Here is a 19,109-nt window from a genome sequence, read left to right as displayed (position 1 = left end):
TAAAATTTCTAAAAAATCGTATTGCACTGACTAAGATGTTCGGTATGAGCTGAATAGGACTGGTGAGAGGGGACATTTTTGCCTTGTTCCCAGTCCTAGAAGGAAAGCATCCTCTTTCTCACCATTAAGTCTAATGTTAGCAGTATGTCTTCTGTAGATGTTCTTGATCAAGTTGAGGAAGTTCCTCTCTTTTCCTAGTTTGCTGAGAGTTTTATCAGGAATGGGTTTTAGATTTTGTCAAATACCTTTTCAGAATCAATTCATGCAATTATATGGTTTTTCCTCTTTAGTCTGTTGTGGTGGCGGATTATATTAATTGATTTTCAAATGTCAGATCGATCTTGCATACCTGGAATAAATTGCACTTGATTGTGGTATGTAATTTTTTATACATTGTAAAATTTTATATTTCTAATGTCTTGTTGACAATTTTTACAACTATATCCATAAGAGATACAGGTCTATAGTTTTCTTGTAATGTTCTTCTCTGGTTTCTGTATTAAGGTAATACTGGCCTTATACAATGAGTTTAGGGGGTGTTCTTTCCACTTCTATTGGAAGAAATTGCATAGGTACCAGTTTTTCTTTAAGTGTTTAATGGAATTATCAGTACAACATATGAAACTGATGTTTTCAAAGATTATTAACATGGGTTCAGTTTCTTTAATAGGGTCTTTCTTTTTAATCCAATCTGACAATCTCTGCCTTTTAATTGGGGTTTTTAGACTTATTTACATTTACTGTCGTTGATACGGTTTGGTTTAAATCGGTTATATTCCTATTTGTTTTCTAATTGTTCCATCTGTTTTTTCTTCTTGCTCTTTTTTGCTTTATTTGGGGTTGAATGGTTTTTATCCCACTTTATATCTTTTACTGGCTTATGAGCTATAACTGTTACCTAGTAATTGCATTGGCATATGCAATATATATCTTATCATATTATACCTCTTCACAGATAGTATAAGAATAATACCATTCCATTTTCCCTCTTTCAGCTTGATGTTGTTTTCAAACTTTTTATTCTCATATATTATAAATCCTACACCACCTTATTATTATTTTTGTTTAAATAGTTATTATTCTTAAAGAGATTTAAATAACAAGAAAAAAGTATTTGTTTTCCCGTGTAGTTAACTTTTCTTTCTTTCTTTCTTTTTTTTTTTTTTAGATTTTATTTATTTATTTGACAGAGCGAGAGAGCACAAGCAGGGGGAACAGTAAAGGGAGAGGGAGAAGCAGGCTCCCCGCCAAGCAGGGAGCCCGATGCGGGGCTCAATCCCAGGACCCTGAGGTCATGACCTGAGCCAAAGGCAGACACTTAACCATCTGAGCCACCCAGGCGCCCCGTAGTTAACTTTTCTAATGCTCTTCATTCTTTTGTGTAGATCCATATTTCCATTTGGTATCTTTTTCTGCCTAAAGGACTTTTTTTTTTAATTGCAGTGCAGTCTGCTGTTCTTGAGGATTTTTTCTTTTTATCTGAGAAGATACTTATTTCACCTTGTTTTTAAAAAATATTTTTACTGGTACAATGACTTTTAACACTAATTACCGAGAATTAATCCATACTTTACAGGTTTTGGACATAGTCCTTCACAAAATTGTCATTCCTTTAGACACCCAACTACAAGCTTGGGGTTCCCAGGCCACCCGTAATTCTGACCGACTGGATATAAATTCAAAGGTTCCCACTAACTCTTCAGGTTAATATTTCAGTAGAATGACTCAAAACTGAGGAAAGTATTATACTTACAGATAGAGTTTTATTATAGCAAAAAGAATATAAATCAGAACTAGCCCACAAGAGAGACTCATAAAATGAGGTCTGGGATGGCCCCACATATGAAGCTTTTGGTGTCTTCTCCCCATGATGTCTGGATCTGTCACCCTCCCAGCACACTGATATGTAGCAATATGCAGAGTAATAACTAGGAAGCTCACCAAGTTTTGGTGTCCAGAATATTTATTGGGGTTTCATTATGTAGGCATGATTGATGGACTCATTGAATATGTGATTAAACTCAGTCTCTAGCCCTGCTTCCATTCCCTGGAATTCAGACTGATATCAAATGGCTTAGAGCACTGAGCCTCTAACCACATGGTTGGTCTTTCTGGGTTGACCAGCCACCATCCTAAGTCATCTCATGTGCATAAACTATCAGGCCCCACCACGAATAACAAAGACACTCCTGTCACTTGGGAAATTCCAAGGATTTAGAGGCTCATCCCAGGAACTGAGACTAAAGCCACCAAATTCTTTATTACACAGTAGCTGGGTATAGAATTCTGGGTTGGTAGGGTTTGTTTTTCTTTCCATAATTCAAAGATGTTGCTCTGTTGTATTCTTACATTGTTTTCAATAAAAAATCTGCTAGACTCCTTATCTTTGTTCCTCTGTATATAACATGTCTTTCCCACCCACCACCCAACTGTTTTTAAGATTTTTCTTTTTATCATGTGTTTTGAGCAATTTGATTATAATGTGCTTTGGTGTAGTTTTCATCTTTCTCATGCTGAGGGTTCTTGGAGATTCTTGGATATCATTTCTTCAACTGTGTTTTCTGTATCCCTCTCTCTTCCTTTAAGGATTATTAAGCTGCTTGAAGTTGTCTCATAGCTTAGTGATGCTCTGATGATGATGGTGGTGGTGATGATTTGCAGGATTTTTTTTCCTGTTAGTGTTAGTTGCTTTTGACATGTGTATGTTCTTTGAATCCCTAGCATTACTGTTAGCACCTGAAAGATTCTTTGTGTTCTGTCCCATAACCAGCACCACACCTGGTCCTTAGAACGGCAGTCATTGTTTGTAGAATACCCATGTTTAGGGATTTCTTTGAGGCTTTAGCTGAGTAGTTTGGGGAACCAACAAAGGGCATCTAGCTTTACACTCAAGGATCAAACTGAAGGTATTTGTTAATTTTGGAGATGACACTATTTTAAAAGAATAGAATTTTTTTAAAAGGCTTTGATAATTCTGAGGAGGCCTGATACTTATTAAGTCCTGGCTAAGGAAACAACTACTGCAGATCATTTCTCTCACACCCTGATAGCCTGTGCTAGCCAGGAGGTAGGAATAGATCGTAAGAGCTAGTCCTATACACAGAGCATGGGAAACCCAGAGTTGGTACTAGGTTGAGAGCAGACCTCGTACATAAGGCTGTGCACCTCACTGAGGCTCCCAGTCAAGGGGATAAGTGGAAGCTGAAAAAGCCTCCTCCTAATTAGTTTTCCCATAGAGAGTACCTTTATTTATTTATTTATTTATTTATTTATTTATTTATTTAATTTATTTATTTAAGATTTTATTTTTAAGTAATCTGTGTGCCCAACGTGGGGCCTGAACCCACAACCCTGAGATCAAGAGTTGTACACCCCCTGCCTGAACCAGCCAGGCGCCCTAAGAATGCCTTTATGTAACTGAGACAGAGGTGCTGTGTGGGAAGTGAGTACAGAAGTGGGGAGGTGGACAGAGATTGGCAGAGAGGTCAGCACAACATATAGTATGGAGCTTACTTTGGCATGGCCCTTTGGGTAGAGACACATGGACAGCTTCTGCCAGCTAGGAGCTTCTAAATACTAACCGCCAGCTGGAAGTTAGGCCAGAACAGTATGGCAGTCTTAGGCTCAAGAACTATTGTGACTAGTGCAAAGGTAAGCAAAGTTTTATTCGAACCTTCTTCTGTGCTGTATGTTAGCAAGTTGCAGGGAACATGTGAAAACTAAAAGGGAATGGAAGTAATTCCTATACCATGAGGAGGTTGGGCATGCTTTGCAGACTTGGGGGACTTGTGTTTGGTGTCTTTTAAGGAATGCTGCTATCTTAAGTCCCCACCAGAGAACTTGAGTTTCTCTTAAGCATGCACATTTCTGGGTTAGCCTTGGATGCAATGTGCAGAGATATATATCCAAGAGACTTTTAGACCGGGAAGGAGTCCTGTTGCCTTTCAAGAAATGTTTAAGCATCTGCACCAAATGAATTCTTCAAGCCTTTGGAAAGTTGGGTTAACTTGACTAGGCAGATTGGAGCCTGAGGTGTTCCGAGGAGGACAGGAAATTGGCAAGTTGCTGCTGTAACTAGAATGGATGTCTGAGAGACATAAGATGGTTACAGGCAACTTGGGAACAAGGGAGAAACCTCTGGGCTACCAAACTTTTACAAAGAGAGAATTGTTAAACTGACAGGGGCCTGAAAACATAACCACCTGAGTGCTAATTGCCAGTGCGAGGGATAGAGTTCTTCCCTAAAGGTCACCTCAGTCCTCCTCAGAAAGACTTCACAGAGGGTTGCTTTTCCTTTCCCCACCCACAGGTAACAGTCCTTTGGATAGCCCCCGGAATTTCTCTCCAAATGCACCTGCTCACTTTTCCTTTGTTCCTGCCCGTAGGTAAGTTGATAGAAAACCTCTGTGACTAATGTGTGTGTGGCATTTGCGTGAATGTTAGTTAAATGTTAGCTTCCTCTTTTGAGGCACTGCCCTTCCAAGTGTGTTACCTTGGGCTACTAGCCATCAGCATTACTTTCCTTATCTTGTTCAAATTTTGCTTTCTAGATGCCCTAGGTATTTGCCTTTAGATATTTGAATGGCAAGTAGATATAAGAAGTGGATTGGTTTTTATAATCCTAAGCACAAGTCCCTGGTTTCCTGAGGGTATGTTCCAAAACATTATACTCCTGACTGAGAGCTATCCTAGTGGGATCAATGAGAAAATGGCCTCTCATCCCAGGGAGACCCAAGGTTTTACTCTTACTCCTCAACCAGAATAAAAGTGCTTTTAATAGAGATTCGTTAATATTGGAAAGCTGTGTCTCCTGGTGTATAATAAGCACTTATTCAGTGCTCTTTGGTTGAACGAGTGATGGGGAAGAATAATGAACAGGCAAGCGTTTATAGTTGTAAACTGTGATAAGCACCATGAAATGAAAGAACATGATGCTGCATGAAAGCATAGGAAGGGAATGGGGCTGGAGGATCTATACAGGGTGGTCATGTAAGGCCTCCCGGAAGGGGATTGACTTTTAAGCTAAGACCTGAAGGATAAGAGTGAGCCTGCTATGTTGAAAGTGAGGACACAGGTGTAGGCCATTGTAGGCAGAAGGAATAGCATGTTCCATTTGTGCCCTTGTGTCTGCCTTATTATCAGGGCTTTAGGAATAGGATCAGCTAGGGGATTTCGGGGCCTGGTATTACGATCCAGAGCTGTGCTAGGTGGCATGAAGTTTGAGTCATGTGTATGGAACATGGAACTCTGGGCTGTTCTCTTAACAGGACATAGTAGGAAAAGCAGCTAGGTATTAGTAGGGGTAGGGAAGAAGACTTCAACCCTGCCAAATAGGGTACTCAGGAATTGTGTTTGCTAGGTTACTGAGCTCAGGCTTGAACCTTGTAGGATCACATGGGTTTGGAATATCACACAAAATAGATTTAATGAAATGCTAAGGATAGATCCATCAATCCTGCAATTTCACGTCAAACATACACACAATCCTTTTTTTTTTAAAGATTTTATTTATTTGGCAGAGAGAGACACAGCGAGAGAGGGAACACAAGCAAGGGGAGTGGGAGAGGGAGAAGCAGGCTTCCCGCGGAGCAGGGAGCCCGATGCGGGGCTCGATCCCAGGACCCTGGGACCATGACCTGAGCCGAAGGCAGACGCTTAATGGCTGAGCCACCCAGGCGCCCCTACATACACACAATCCTAAACAAAAAGTTTGCTCTTGCCAAGGGTGACCAAATGCCAGGGGTCAAACAGATCAGTCTCCTTGGTTCCATTTGATTCTCACTGTAATATATGTCTTTTCACTACAGCCATGGTCACAGAGCAGACAGGTAATAGTGGACATGATGGGGAGAGGGGCTGGGAAACTGCTATGCATGGCCAGACAATATGGTTTGTGGTGTTGTGCTTGGTGAGAACTGGTTGTGATGAGTCTTCTCTGACTGTGGGTATGAACATTTGGCCTTTCATATCTAGCAAAGAGGCCCTAAGGGAACCCCCTGCTGGAACCAAGGCTCAGAGCTCATATACTTGGAGGCAGGAATTGCTAATAGTTCCAAGTTTCTGAGCCTAGGGACAAGTCACCCTCATCCCCACAAATTCCTCGGTCACCCAGTGAGATGACCAGGCAGAGGAAGTGGAGGCATCCTATAGTGGCATTTCTTTCTGACTGTGGTAGCCCTTGCTCTTCAGATTACAGAAAAATGGCTGCCCTGCAGTTGGTTTCCATTTCTTTCTAAAGAAGGAAAGATGATCTGTGAAAAAGTCTATTTGACAAGGGTTTGGGAAATTCCTCCCTAAGTTAGACTAGTGCTATCTTTGCTGAGCTCTGTTTTCCTTGAATTGACTTGCTTTCTTGTATAGAGCTCCCAGGACCCAACAAAAGAGGTCAGAGAGAACATCATGTTTGAGCAGCTTCCTGGACATTTCTTTGCCTCAGAGACTAGGTTCCAGCAGAGCTAGCTGCCTGGGTAGCATGAAGTTTGAATCAGGTGCATGTAGCATGGAACCCTATGCTGTCCCCTTGCAGAGTCTAGTAGGAAAAGCTGCTCGGTATTGGTGGGAGTGGGGAGGAGTGCTTCAAAAGGGGAAGCCCTGGCAAGATTGAGTCCTCTTTTTTTTCCTTCCTCTCCCTGCCTCTCTCCACCTCCCTTAACTGTGAAGCCTGGACTAAATCACCAAATCCCTGGGTTATAGTGTTTCTCTGAAGATTGAGGGTATTTAAATTCTAAAGGTCCTCCATTGCTAATGTTCTAAAGTTCCGTGGTAGCAGCAAAGAAATTTTCGCCAACTTCAACTAGAACAGGCTATGCCCCCATGCTTCACAAGAAAAAACGCTTGTGTTACAGCACATCCCATAGTCCAGGAAAGAATCACTTGTCCACGTAATAAAAGCTTCACACCAGATACCTGCTTGATCTTTCTCCTCCACAGCAAAGCAAATAGCTAGTTCTCTGTGATGAGAACTTTGGGGTGCATCCTTTCAAGAGCAGCAGGAAACCTGCTCCAAAATCTTATATAATACAGCCAAGGGTATGCCACCTGGCTGTCTCTTCATGAGGTTACTACCACTCTACGAACATTCTCAAAGACTGGTTTTATGGGTCCTAATGGATCTTAAGTAACCTTGGACTGTTTGCCAATGATTGGTTCATACTCAGACTCAGATGGTGGTCCACTTCTTCTTCATCAATCCAGTGGCCTGGGAAAGACCAAAGAGCCTTTCACATGGAGCCTTCAAAAAAAAGGAATAGCTGTATTTCAGTGGCAGTTCTGTCCTTGTGGTGATCCCTTCAGCTAGAGTCCTCTGTCATTGCTTCTCTAAAAGTGAATACGTTGCATAAATAAATGAATACATGTGACTACGTTGAGAGTATGAAGATTTTTATTTCAGAACCACAGTATTATATAATGGATGTTCTTATTCAAAGTCACAGACTTCTTTTTAGTTAGAGATGTTTGTCTTTGCAGTGGAAAACTCACGACCATAGGCCTCATGTAGGAGAGAGATGTGAAAGCATGTACTAGACTAAGCAGTACTGTCTAGAGACAAGGAAGAGCCTACCTGTGAGCCAACTGCCCAAAACAGTGCTGGTGGAAAGACAGGCAGGTCCAGGGCTCAGGGTGGGGTCCTGTAGAAACTGGCTAATATTCTTAATTTTACATAGGACTGATGGACGGCGCTGGTCTTTGGCCTCTTTGCCTTCTTCAGGTTATGGAACCAACACTCCTAGCTCTACTGTCTCAGTAAGTAGCCAAATCTGTGGCTTTGCTTCCTTCATCCCAAGGAAGTACTTCCCTACAGATTATTGCTGCCTATCCCTATGGGATTGCAAAGTAGTTCTCAATTTTTCCTCCAAGGCCAAATTCAGAGAGGTTGTTTGGAGATGAGGCTGAGTGGGGCAGTGGTGGCCCTTAACAGCCATAGCCAGATATAAACATTGAACACCTTTGGAAAGAACTAACCAGCATGCTCTCTGGGCATCAGTTTTTCCAAGTTGAGTCAGAGGAGGGCTTGAGGATGGACTTTTGCTTTGCCAGATGTGGAGGATCCTAAACATGGTTCCCCTGTTTCCTTCATCTTACTTCTAGAACTGCAACCAAGAGCAGATAACCCCTCCCATGTCCCAAAGGCCTGATGGACCCTCTTTCTCCTCTTTCACCTTTTCCTTTCAAAAAAAGAAGAGAAGGATGATTATTTGATATTCAAGTTTGATGTGTATCAGCAAAAAACTGGACCTGTCTCTAAAACTTCTAGTTATGTTTTTTTAGAGAAGGTTTTAACCTAAAACACAACAGATGTCCTAATTGCTGCTATGCACAATTGACCGTAAAATGAGTCTTCCTCATTGAGCAAGTTTTAATTGAAGCCAGGATGACAAGGTTGGCAAACTCTTTCTGTAAAGAGCCAAATAGTAAGTACTGTAGGCTTTGCAGGCTGGGTCGGGCAGCACACTGGGTGGCCCGTTCCCCATGTCCTCCACCATTCTTCCAGTCTTCCCAGGGCAGCTTGTTGACATTTGTGACTCCCAAGCAGGTAGAAGGAGTATCATTTCCTCTGTTGACCTAGATATAACTCATAAAGTAATCCAAAGGTCTCATTGGTCTTTTAGCGGCAGTTAAGCTTCAGATCTTTCCCTGGTAAATATCGCTTTCCCTATAAACCTTTACCGGACAGGTGACTTTTTAGACCTAAGGCGAGAGTCATATTATATATATAATATATACCTGTTCAGTAAATTTTAATAGACTCAACCCATGGCTGCTGCTTATTTTATTGGGATACAAAAATTTTACTTCCTGTCAGTGGCAGTTGGGTGAAGATACTTTTTACAGCTTCTGTGCAACCCATTTTCCAAAATGTGGCCAAGACAGAGCCCTGGGGAGACCTCCCCCAAGCTGTTTATAGCTTCATGTATTATAGCATTCCATGACAGAAGCCTGTACTGTTTCCCCCCCCAAAAATTCTGATTTCTCACTTGGTATTGAGACTTACTTGTGGCAAGAGAGTTTTCTTAGTGTGGTGCTGCAGCTTTGACTCTAAATGGATTTGGATATTTAAACCCCAGATCCTTCATCAGTTGATGAACAGAAACTGAGCCAGTGATGTTAGACTTGCCTGCTCTCTTAGCCAGTTTTGTCAGGAAAGGGGGCCTTCCCAGATTCTGGTGCTGTACTAGGCTGTCACCGCGGTCGCTGCATCTCTGGGATGCCTGCAGGAGCATGGCTCGCTCCCTCACATGGTCTGTCATGGTTGGCAGTGGGCTCTTGTCTGGAATCTCAGTCATTGGGCCCTGTTTGGAATTCTTCGTCATTTTCAGGTCACGTCTAATCTTTGGGTTCCAGATCTAAAAGTGATTTTCTTCCCTGCCAGATTTTCTTGCCTATTTGTGTCCCTAGAGTATGGCCACAGTCTTCCTAGCCTCAGCCGTGCCAGTTGTCCTTTGGGTAACAGCCGAAAGGAAACATTACTGAGTTCTCCCAGCACTGTGGAAGGGAAAACTTCCAGGGATTTCATATGTAGGCTGAGTATACCTGGGACAATTCCTAAGCCAGGAAGCATGATTTATTAATTACTTGCCATTCCAACTAGCCAAAAGCTTCACTGAGGGCAAAGCATCCATGCAGAAGAATCTGCCTTTTGCCACCAAAAGAGGTTCCCTAGGTAGTTACGGACACCCACACCACCCACTTGTGAATGCCTGGATCCAACTGCCTGCCAGACTCATGAAGGTTCCTAGTATCTTGGCTTCCTCAGGACTGAAGCCTCGGAAGGAGTAGAGAGGGGAATCGTGCACAATGGAGGCGAAAAGGAGCAAGGCAAAGAAGGCCTGCTGTGGGTTAGCTTTGGGAAGTCCTCTCTGTGCCTGGACTGCCCTGAGACATGTCTGTAATGCTGCTTGTTAATGTTTTTCTCTCTAGTCATCATGTTCCTCACAGGAAAAGCTGCACCAGTTGCCCTTCCAGCCTACAGCCGATGAGCTGCACTTTTTGACGAAGCATTTCAGCACAGAGAGTGTACCAGATGAGGAGGGACGGCAGTCTCCGGCCATGCGGCCCCGCTCTCGCAGCCTCAGGTGAGGGCTACTCTCTGCCTGCTACCCCAGGGCCTGTGGAGCTCGGCTTTTCTGCACAGCGTAGGAATAGGCAAACAGTTATAAAGGGCAAGAGAGTAAATAATTGAAGCTTTGTACGCCATACAGTCTCTGTGGCAACTACTTAACTCTGCTGTTATAGTGGGAAAGCATCCAGACATCTCATAAACTTTATTTACGAAGACAGGCAGCGGGCCAGATTTGGTCTGTGAGGTGTAGCTCGCCAACCCAGAGCTTAGCTCAAATGAGCCAAGGCCAGTGACGCTCAGGCACACCTGATGACCCTGTCAAGTGGTCCCTCTCTTTTCCGTTTGAGGGTAGTTAGCAGTGGGAATATACTTTAAACTCCACTTAGCAAAAGGAGAGTAATAGTATCATCCATTCTGATAGTTACCTGGCTGCAGAACCCACAGGCCCAGGGTATAGAAACTAAGCCAGCTACAAAAGGTGCTGCTGAAGACACTTGCGGCTGACTTGGGGAAGAAGCCCATTTCAGAAGCAGAATGAAATGCCCATCTGAATCTCACTCATTTCCCTGAATCACCTGGGCTCATCAAACCAAACAAACCTTAGCAGCTGATTTATCTATGAATTCCTTTGATTAATTAGCTCTTTTCTTTGGCATTAGCTGGTTTAAAATTATGCCAAAATTCCAGGTTAAGGAAGAGGGTGGAAATTAAAATGGGCCTGGCTTTAGTGACTGAGGTCAGCTTTCCAGAGCTCCTAGGAAATGATTATGTTCGGGGTGGGAACCCAGAGGAGCAGGGCCTGCCACGGAGAATCTCCTCAGGGATTATATTCCCTGAGTATCAGGGAGTAAGCTGAGCCAGACCACAAAGATGGGTTCAAGTTCAGAGACTAATGAAGATGATCACGGGGACTGTTGTGTAAAGGATCAAAAACACAAATGAGTTTTTGTGGAGTGTGGATCTCAGTGCCTTTCTTTGTTTCACTCATAGGAATACCTGAATCGGTGCTTTCCACAATGCACAGGGTAAAAGGTTCATTTTAGGCCATAAGAGACTGAGAAGAATATAGTGTATCAGGGAAATCCCTGCTATATTACTCTTAAAATACTTGGTAATGCGTACTGATACAGCAAGCAGACCGTGGCTCACTCCAGGGAGGAAAGGCAGAGAAGAACAATTCTGAACCTAGCTCAACTTAGGTCATGTGTCAGGGGCACCAAACTGGGCAGGACTCAAATATCCATTCATTTCTGTGGATCAAACTTTGAAATCCTTTAAGAAGATGTAACTGCACATGGGCCAAAGAGGAAGATTTAGATGACCCAGGCTAATAACTCACTGCAGGCTGGATTGGCCTCATTGGCTGCAGCTTGTTTGGAAAAGGATACAGGTATACATGGTCTTCCTTTGGTGTTTCTGGTGGTGGTTTGATTTGATTTGATTCCTAGAACATGCTGGGATATACTCAAAACCCCACTGGCCAAAGCAAAGAAGACCCAGAGAGTTCTGTTCTGGGGGAGGTCATCCTAGGAAAGCCACCAGTAGACTCAGGAGTGGTTTCCTCCTTTCTAGGCCTTTTCAGGCCCTGGCAGAGGTCTTTATGAAAGTCAGGCTTCTTACAGGAAGGTAGCCTGGTTCCAGATGGCACCATTTTGAGCTAAACAAGGTGTGGTGGGAGCTTCAGGAAAAAGGAAGACTCCAGAACTCAGCACTCATTAAGGTGGGAGTGCTGCAGACAGTGGGAGGGCAGGGACTCTGGGGATGGTCATCTTTCTTCTTGAGAGTTCCATGGCACTAAAATAACACAATGTGTCTTTCTTATTTAGTCCTGGACGGTCCCCAGTTTCCTTCGACAGTGAAATAATAATGATGAATCATGTATACAAAGAAAGATTCCCTAAGGTAAGGATCCTGAGGATGGCTGCCCCTGTGGGAAGACTGGGGGTGAGGGGATGGAGTGCTCTCACCAGAGGTAATCAAGAAGAGCAGAAAGGCACCCAGGAGGAGGAGGAGACAAGCGCCAGGCTGTCAGACTGCTGGAGAAGAGGCGGCAACAGAGGCCTATGAGTTTGGGGCTAATATTTGGAGGGCCTCTATTTCTCCACTCCCTGGGGAGGTATCTAGGGGGAGATGTTAAAAAGGTGTTCCCCCATATGTTATGGGGAAGGAGAGAACTGGGACCTTGTCTCTAACCATGCACATCAGGGCCTCGAGTTAGAGTCCCTGCAGAACGGGATTGGCTATCGGAAGGCATGTTCATTCTATGCAGATTTCTTAAGCAGTGCCTCATCACCAAGCCCGGAGTGTGCACAGACCGGTGTGCTGGACTGGCAGGAGGCTGGCCGGAGGGAGCAGGAAGGTGGGAGACAGAGTTCCCAAGCAGGAAACTGCTGAGGAAGGAAGGCAAATTACTCTCCTGAGATAGCTGAGAAAAAGTCTTCGCAGCTCTGTGGTTTGGCTAGAAACCGTTGTGTATGTGGAACCTAGGGTCTTATTTTCCATTTGCATTTCTTTTTGACCACGGCATGCCTATAAGCTCTGACCTCACCTCATGACAGGCCCTGTTCCTGCAGAACATAGCCAGCTCTGTCAGAACCAGGGCACTGACACAGTTTTCCTGTCCCTGACAACAAGGAGCATGGAGCCCTCAAGCCTCTTGTCCAGACTTCCCTGCGTCTACCTATTCCTCTGAGTCCAGGGGCTGCAGTGTGCGGTGCTTCCCTGCTCTTCTGAGAGTGTACTTTTTCTAGACTCCGGTATAGTCTCCTGGACACACGTGGGTGGCTTAGGGAAATGGTATGAAGCCCTGTGCTTTCCCTCTTGACATACACAGTGAAGCATAGCAGTAAGGAAGGACACACATTCTGGAACCAGACTAAATGGTTTCAAATCTGCTTCTACCATTTACTAGTTATGTGACCCTGGACAGATGATTTAACTTCTCTGAGCTTCATATGCCTCATCTGTAATTTGGGATAATGAGAGTATTTATCACATAGAGAGTTTGTGAAGATTAATGAGCATTAAACTTTTCTAACTATGCCCAGGACATAGTAAGCACTCAGTAAGTGTGAGCTGTTATTTCTCTGCTCCCCATGGTCTATGTTTTCTAGCCTTGGAGCAGGCTTTAGAGAGGAGGAGTGAAGAAGAGGGCACAATGGACAGCTGGGGAATCATGCTGTTATGCTTGATCCTGTATAAAGACGTTTAGGAGTGGGGTGTGGAGTTAAGATGACCGAGGAGTAAGGGACCCTAAGTTTGGTCCCTTGAATACAGCTAGATAGTTTCAGATCATTCTGAATACCTGTGAAATCAGTTGGAGATCTGAGAAAAGAGATGCTGCAATTCTGCAAGTAGAAAAGTGACCACTTTTTAGAAGGTAGGAGGGGTGGAGATTTGAATCCGGGGTGATATGGCAGGATACAGTGGAGGGAAGGGAGCCTGCTTAAGGAGGCTACCACAAAGTATTATAAGCAGCAGAGCACAAAATCGGAACTTTCAGAAGTCTGCTGCAGTGGGATACGTCCCTGGCTTAAAGGTGCTTAGGTGGCAAAGCGGGGTAGAATCCCAGGGTCCACAGCATGGTCTCAGGATCCCCAGGGTCACAAGAAGAATGGGGGTGCCTGAGTGAGGCAGAGTTCCCAGGCACAAGAGTGGGGAAAATGGCTAAAAACAGCAAGTCTAGGTGCCGGCTTTCTGCTCTGTGTTGCCATAAACTATGAACCGCTGTGCAGTCATGGGACCGCTTTACTGGCAGGAGTCCAGCAAACGGCAGAAGCGAGATGAGACCCCCCCCCCCCCGGGAGAAAGAGCACTGGTTCATGCTGCAAGTGTACATAAAATTTGGAGTTTTGAGGGGTGCCTGGGTGGCTCGGTCAGTTAAGCATCTGCCTTCGGCTCAGGTCATGATTGCAGGGTCCTGGGATTGAGGCCCGCATTGGGCTCCCTGCTCAGTGGGGAGTCTGCTTCTCCCTCTCCCTCTGTGTGCTCTCTCTCTCTCTCTCTCAAATAAGTAAATAAATCTTAAAAAAAAAAAAATTTGGAGTTTTGAAACTCACTCAGATAAAAACACTCAGGCACAGGCCAGGTGAACACAGAGTTCTAAGGGAAACCAGGGAGACAAGAGTGATTGACTGCTTTTCTGTGAGGGCTCACCAAAGTGGGGAGGGGGGCACGAACTTTCAAGCTCCAGGGCTAGAGATCAGGGTGCCGCCATTTTCATCCCTCCTGTCAGTGCTTGAAAGCCTTCAGGGAGCAAAACAGCACCACATAGTAGAATCCGGAGCTGCCTACACCAAGCCCTGCCTCCCTGTGCACTGAAGGTGAATTTCCAGTAGGGCAAGTGCACCTGAGAATTAGTGCAACAGGCCTCTCCCCCAGAAGAGCAGCTCAGACAACTGGCTTGCATCAAGTATACTGATCATAGAGGGCTATAAAGCTTCAGCTCTTGGGGAAAACAGTATATAGTATTCATTGTTTTGATTTTTTTTTTTTTAATTCTTTAGTCTTTCAGTATTTTTTTCAGTTATTTTCTTATTTTTTCAATTCTTTTTTTAAATTTTTTTAAAAGATTTTTATTCAATTATTTTTAAATTTTTATTTTTATATACACATTATGTATATTTTGTGTTTCATTGTATTTTATTTTTGTATGTATATATAAGTTTTTCCTTCTTTCTTATTTTGGGATCTAGTTTCTTGTAACAAGCAGACCAAAACACACCCAGGATCTAGTTTTTTGTTTTGTTTTGTTTCTTTGTTTCTTGTTTTGTTTTTGTTTTTGTTCTGGTTTGTTTGTTTTTCTGTTGTTATTTTTTTTTCTTCTTTCTTCTTTTCTGGACAAAATGACAAGACGGAGAAATTCAACCCAAAAGAAAGAATAGGGTAGTACTTATTGCCAGGGATTTAATCAATACAGATATAAGTAAGATGTCTGAACTAGAATTTAAAACAACGATTATAAAGATATTAGCTGGGCTTGAAAAAAGCATAGAAGGCACTATAGAATCCTTTACTGTAGAAATAAAAGAACTAATATCTAGGCAGGCTGAAATTAAAAATGCTATTACCAAGATGCAGTCCCACATGAAGGCTATAAAAACGAGAATGAATGAGGCAGAAGAGCGAGTCAGTGATATGGAAGATAAAATGATGGAAAATAAGGAAGCTGAAAAGAGAGAAAGAAAACTACTGGATCACGAAGGGAGACTTAGAGAATTCAGCAATTCCATGAAGCAAAATAATATCCAGATAATAGAGGTCCCAGAAGATTAGGAGCAGGAGAGAGGGGCAAAAGGTTTATTTGAACAAATTATAGCTGAGAACTTCCCTACTCTGGGGAAGGAAACAGGCTTCAAGTTCAGGAGGCACAGAGAACCCCCCTCAAAATCAATAAAAATAGGTCAACACCTCAACATATAATAGTGAACTTGCAAATTTCAAAAATGAAGAGAAAATCCTGAAAGGAGCTCGGGACAAGAGGTCCTTAACCTACAGGGGTAGACATATAAGGCTGGCAGCAGACCTGTCCACAGAGACCTGGCAGGCCAGAAAGGACTGGCATGATATATTCAACATGCTAAGTTGAATATGCAGCCTAGAATACTTTATCCAGTAAGGCTGTCATTCAGAATAGGAGAGATAAAGAGTTTCCAGAACAAACGAAAACTAAAGGAATTTGTGAACACTAAACCAGCCCTGCAAGAAATATTAAAGGGGATCCTTTGAGCAGAGAGAGAGCACAAAAGTAACAAAGACCAGAAAGGAATAGAGACTGTCTACAGGAACATTGACTTTATAGGTAATACGGTGGCCTTAATTCATATCCTTCAATAATTACTCTGAATGTAAATGGACTAAATGCTCCAATCAACAGACGTAAGTATCAGAATGGGTTAAAAAAACAAGATCCATTGATATGCTGCTTACAAGAGACTCATTTTAGACTCAAAGATACCTCCACATTGAAAGTAAGGCAGTGGAAAACCATTTATCATGCCAATGGACCTCAAAAGAAAGCTGGAGTAGCCATCATTATATCAGACAAACTAGATTTTAAACCAAAGACTGTAATAAGAGATGAAGAAGGACACTGTATCATAATAAAGGGTCTATCCAACAAAAAGATCTAACAATTGTAAATCTTTATGCCCCTAGCTTGGGAGCAGCCAAATACATAATCAATAACAAAATTAAAGAAACTCCTTGGTAATAATACAGTAATAGTAGGAGACTTTTAACACCCCACTCACAGCAATAAACAGATCATCTAAGCAGATCAAGAAGGAAACAAGGGCTTTGAATGACACACTGGACCAGATGGACTTAACAGATATATTCAGAGCATTTCATCCTAAAGCAGCAGAATATACATTCTTCTCGAGTACACATGGAACATTCTCCAGAATAGGTCACATACTAGGTCACAAATCAGGTCTCAACTGGCACAAAAAGATTGAGACTATACCATGCATATTTTTTTAAAAGATCTTATTTATTTATTTGACGGAGACAGAGAAAGTGAGAGCAGGAACACAAGCAGCGGGAGTGGGAGAGGGAGAGCAGGCTTCCCGCCGAGCAGGGAGCCTGATGTGGGACTCGATCCCAGGACCCTGGGATCATGACCTGAGCCGAAGGCAGATGCTTAACGACTGAGCCACTCAGGCGCCCAACCGTGCATATTTTTAAACCACAATGCTTTAAAACTTGAAGTCAACCACAAGAAAAAATTTGGAAGGACCACAAATACATGGAGGTTAAAGAGCATCCTATTAAAGAATGAATGGGTCAACCAGGAAATTAAAGAAGAATTAAAAAAATACATGGAAGCAAATGAAAATGAAAACATGACAGTTCAGAACCTTTGGGATGCAGCAAAGGCAGTCCTAAGAAGGAAGTGAAGCAATACAGGTCTTCCTCAAGAAACAAGAAAAGTCTCAAATACACAACCTAAGCTTACACCTAAAGGAGCTGGAAAAAGAACAGCAAATAAAGCCTAAATCCAGCAGGAGAAGAGAAATAATAAAGATTAGAGCAGAAATCAATGATATAGAATAAAAAAACTGTAGAACAGATCAATTAAACTAGGAGCTGTTTCTTTGAAAGAATTAATAAGATTGATAAGCCCCTAGACAGACTTATCACAAAAGAAAAGAGAAAGAATCCAAATAAATAAAATCATGAAAGAAAGAGGACAGATCACAACCAACACCAAAGAAATACAAACAATTATAAGAATACATTGTGAGCAATTATATGCCAGAGCAATCTGGAAGAGATGGATGCATTCCTAGAAACATACAAACTACCAAAACTGAAACAGGAAGAAACAGAAAACCTGAACAGACCCATAACCAGCAAAGAAACTGAATCAGTAATCAAACAAACAAGAGCCCAGGGCCAAATAGCCTCCCGGTGAAATTTTACCAAACATTTAAAGAAGAATTAATATCTATTGTTCTGAAACTGTTTAAAAAAATAGAAATGGAAGGAAAACTTCCAGACTCCTTCTGTGAGGCCAGCATTACCTTGATCCCAAAACCAGACAAAGACCCCACCAAAAAGGAGAATTACAGACCAATATCCCTGGTGAACATGGATGCATAAATTCTCACCAAGATATTAGCTAATAGGATCCAGTAGTACATTAAAAGGATTATTTACCATGACCAAGTGGGATTTATTCCTGGGCTGAAAGGATGGTTCAGCATTCGCAAATCAATCAATGTGATACACTACATTAATAAAAGAAAGGACAAGAACCATATGATCCTCTCAGTAGATAACAGAAAAAGCATTTGACAAGATACAGCATCCTTTCTTGATAAAAACTCTCCGCCATGTAGGGATAGAGGGAACATACCTCAATATCATAAAAGCCATATGCAGAAACCCACAGCAAATATCATCCTCAATAGGAAAATAACAGAGCTTTTCCCCTAAGGAAGGTTAGGAACACAAGGATGTCCACTCTCCCCACTGTTGTTCAACATAATACTGGAAGTCCTAGCCTCGGCAATCAGACAACAGAAAGAAATAAAAGGCATCCAGATCAGTAAAGAAGAAGTCAAACTTTCACTCTTCGCAGATAACATGATAATCTATTTAGAAAACCCAAAAGACTCCACCAGAAAATTGCTAGAACTGATACAGGAATTAGTGGCAGGATATAAAATCAATGCACAGAAGTCAGTTGCATTTCTATACTCTAAAAATGATGCAGAAGAAAAAGAAATCAAGGAATCGATCCCATTTACAATTACATCAAAAACCATAAGATACCTAGGAATCTAGGTATCTTTACCTAACCAAAGAGGTAAAAGGATCTGTACTCTGAAAACTATAGAACACTTATGAAAGAAATTGAGGAAGACACAAAGAAATGGAAAAATGTTCCATCCTCATGGATTGGAAGAACAAATATTGCTAAAATGTGCTCCCCAAAGCAATCTACACATTCAGTGCAATCCCTATCAAAATACTGTCAGCATTTTTCATAGAGCTGGAACAAACAATCCTAAAATTTGTATGGAACCAGAAAAGACCCTGAATAGCCAAAGTAATGTTGAAAAAGAAAACCAAAGCTGGAGGCATCACAATTCTGGACTTCAAGCTGTATTACAAAGCTGTCATCATCAAGACAGTATGGTACTGGCACAAAAACAGACACAGAGATCAGTGGAACAGAATAGAGAACCCAGAAATGGATGACCCTCAACTCTGTGGTCAACTAATCTTCAATAAAGCAGGAAAGACTATCCAATGGAAAAAAACAGTCTCTTCAACAAATGGTGTTAGGAAATTGGACAACCACATGCAGAAGAATGAAACTAGACCACATTCTTACACCATACACAAAAATAAACTCAAAATGGATGAAAGACCTCTAAATCTGAGATAGGAATCCATAAAAATCCTAGAGGAGAACCCCGGCAGCAACCTCTGTGACCTTGGCTGCAGCAACTTCTTGCTAGACACATCTCCAAAGACGAGAGAAACAAAGGCAAAAATTAATTATTGGGACTTCATCAAGATAAAAAGCTTTTGCACA

The 19,109-nt window shown here is 42.3% G+C and overlaps 1 protein-coding gene across 4 annotated transcripts in view; it reads left to right on the top strand.

Annotated features, from left to right (window-relative positions):
• Window positions 1–19,109, top strand: part of MAST2 (microtubule associated serine/threonine kinase 2) — a 220,883-nt gene that overhangs the window by 178,711 nt on the left and 23,063 nt on the right. For 2 of the 4 annotated variants that reach the window (XM_078073204.1, XM_078073203.1), the window contains exons 6-10: window positions 4,310–4,385; window positions 5,808–5,828; window positions 7,665–7,743; window positions 9,919–10,073; window positions 11,887–11,962. In XM_078073204.1, the coding sequence (XP_077929330.1) occupies window positions 4,310–4,385; window positions 5,808–5,828; window positions 7,665–7,743; window positions 9,919–10,073; window positions 11,887–11,962 (407 nt within the window). The remainder of the gene's footprint in view (window positions 1–4,309; window positions 4,386–5,807; window positions 5,829–7,664; window positions 7,744–9,918; window positions 10,074–11,886; window positions 11,963–19,109) is intronic. The other 2 variants (XM_078073206.1, XM_078073205.1) reach the window with 1 other exon arrangement.

Source organism: Halichoerus grypus, chromosome 5 (genome assembly GCF_964656455.1).
Source record: "Halichoerus grypus chromosome 5, mHalGry1.hap1.1, whole genome shotgun sequence".
In the NCBI taxonomy this organism is placed as follows: domain Eukaryota; kingdom Metazoa; phylum Chordata; class Mammalia; order Carnivora; family Phocidae; genus Halichoerus; species Halichoerus grypus.
This window is presented reverse-complemented; position numbering and strand designations above follow the sequence as displayed.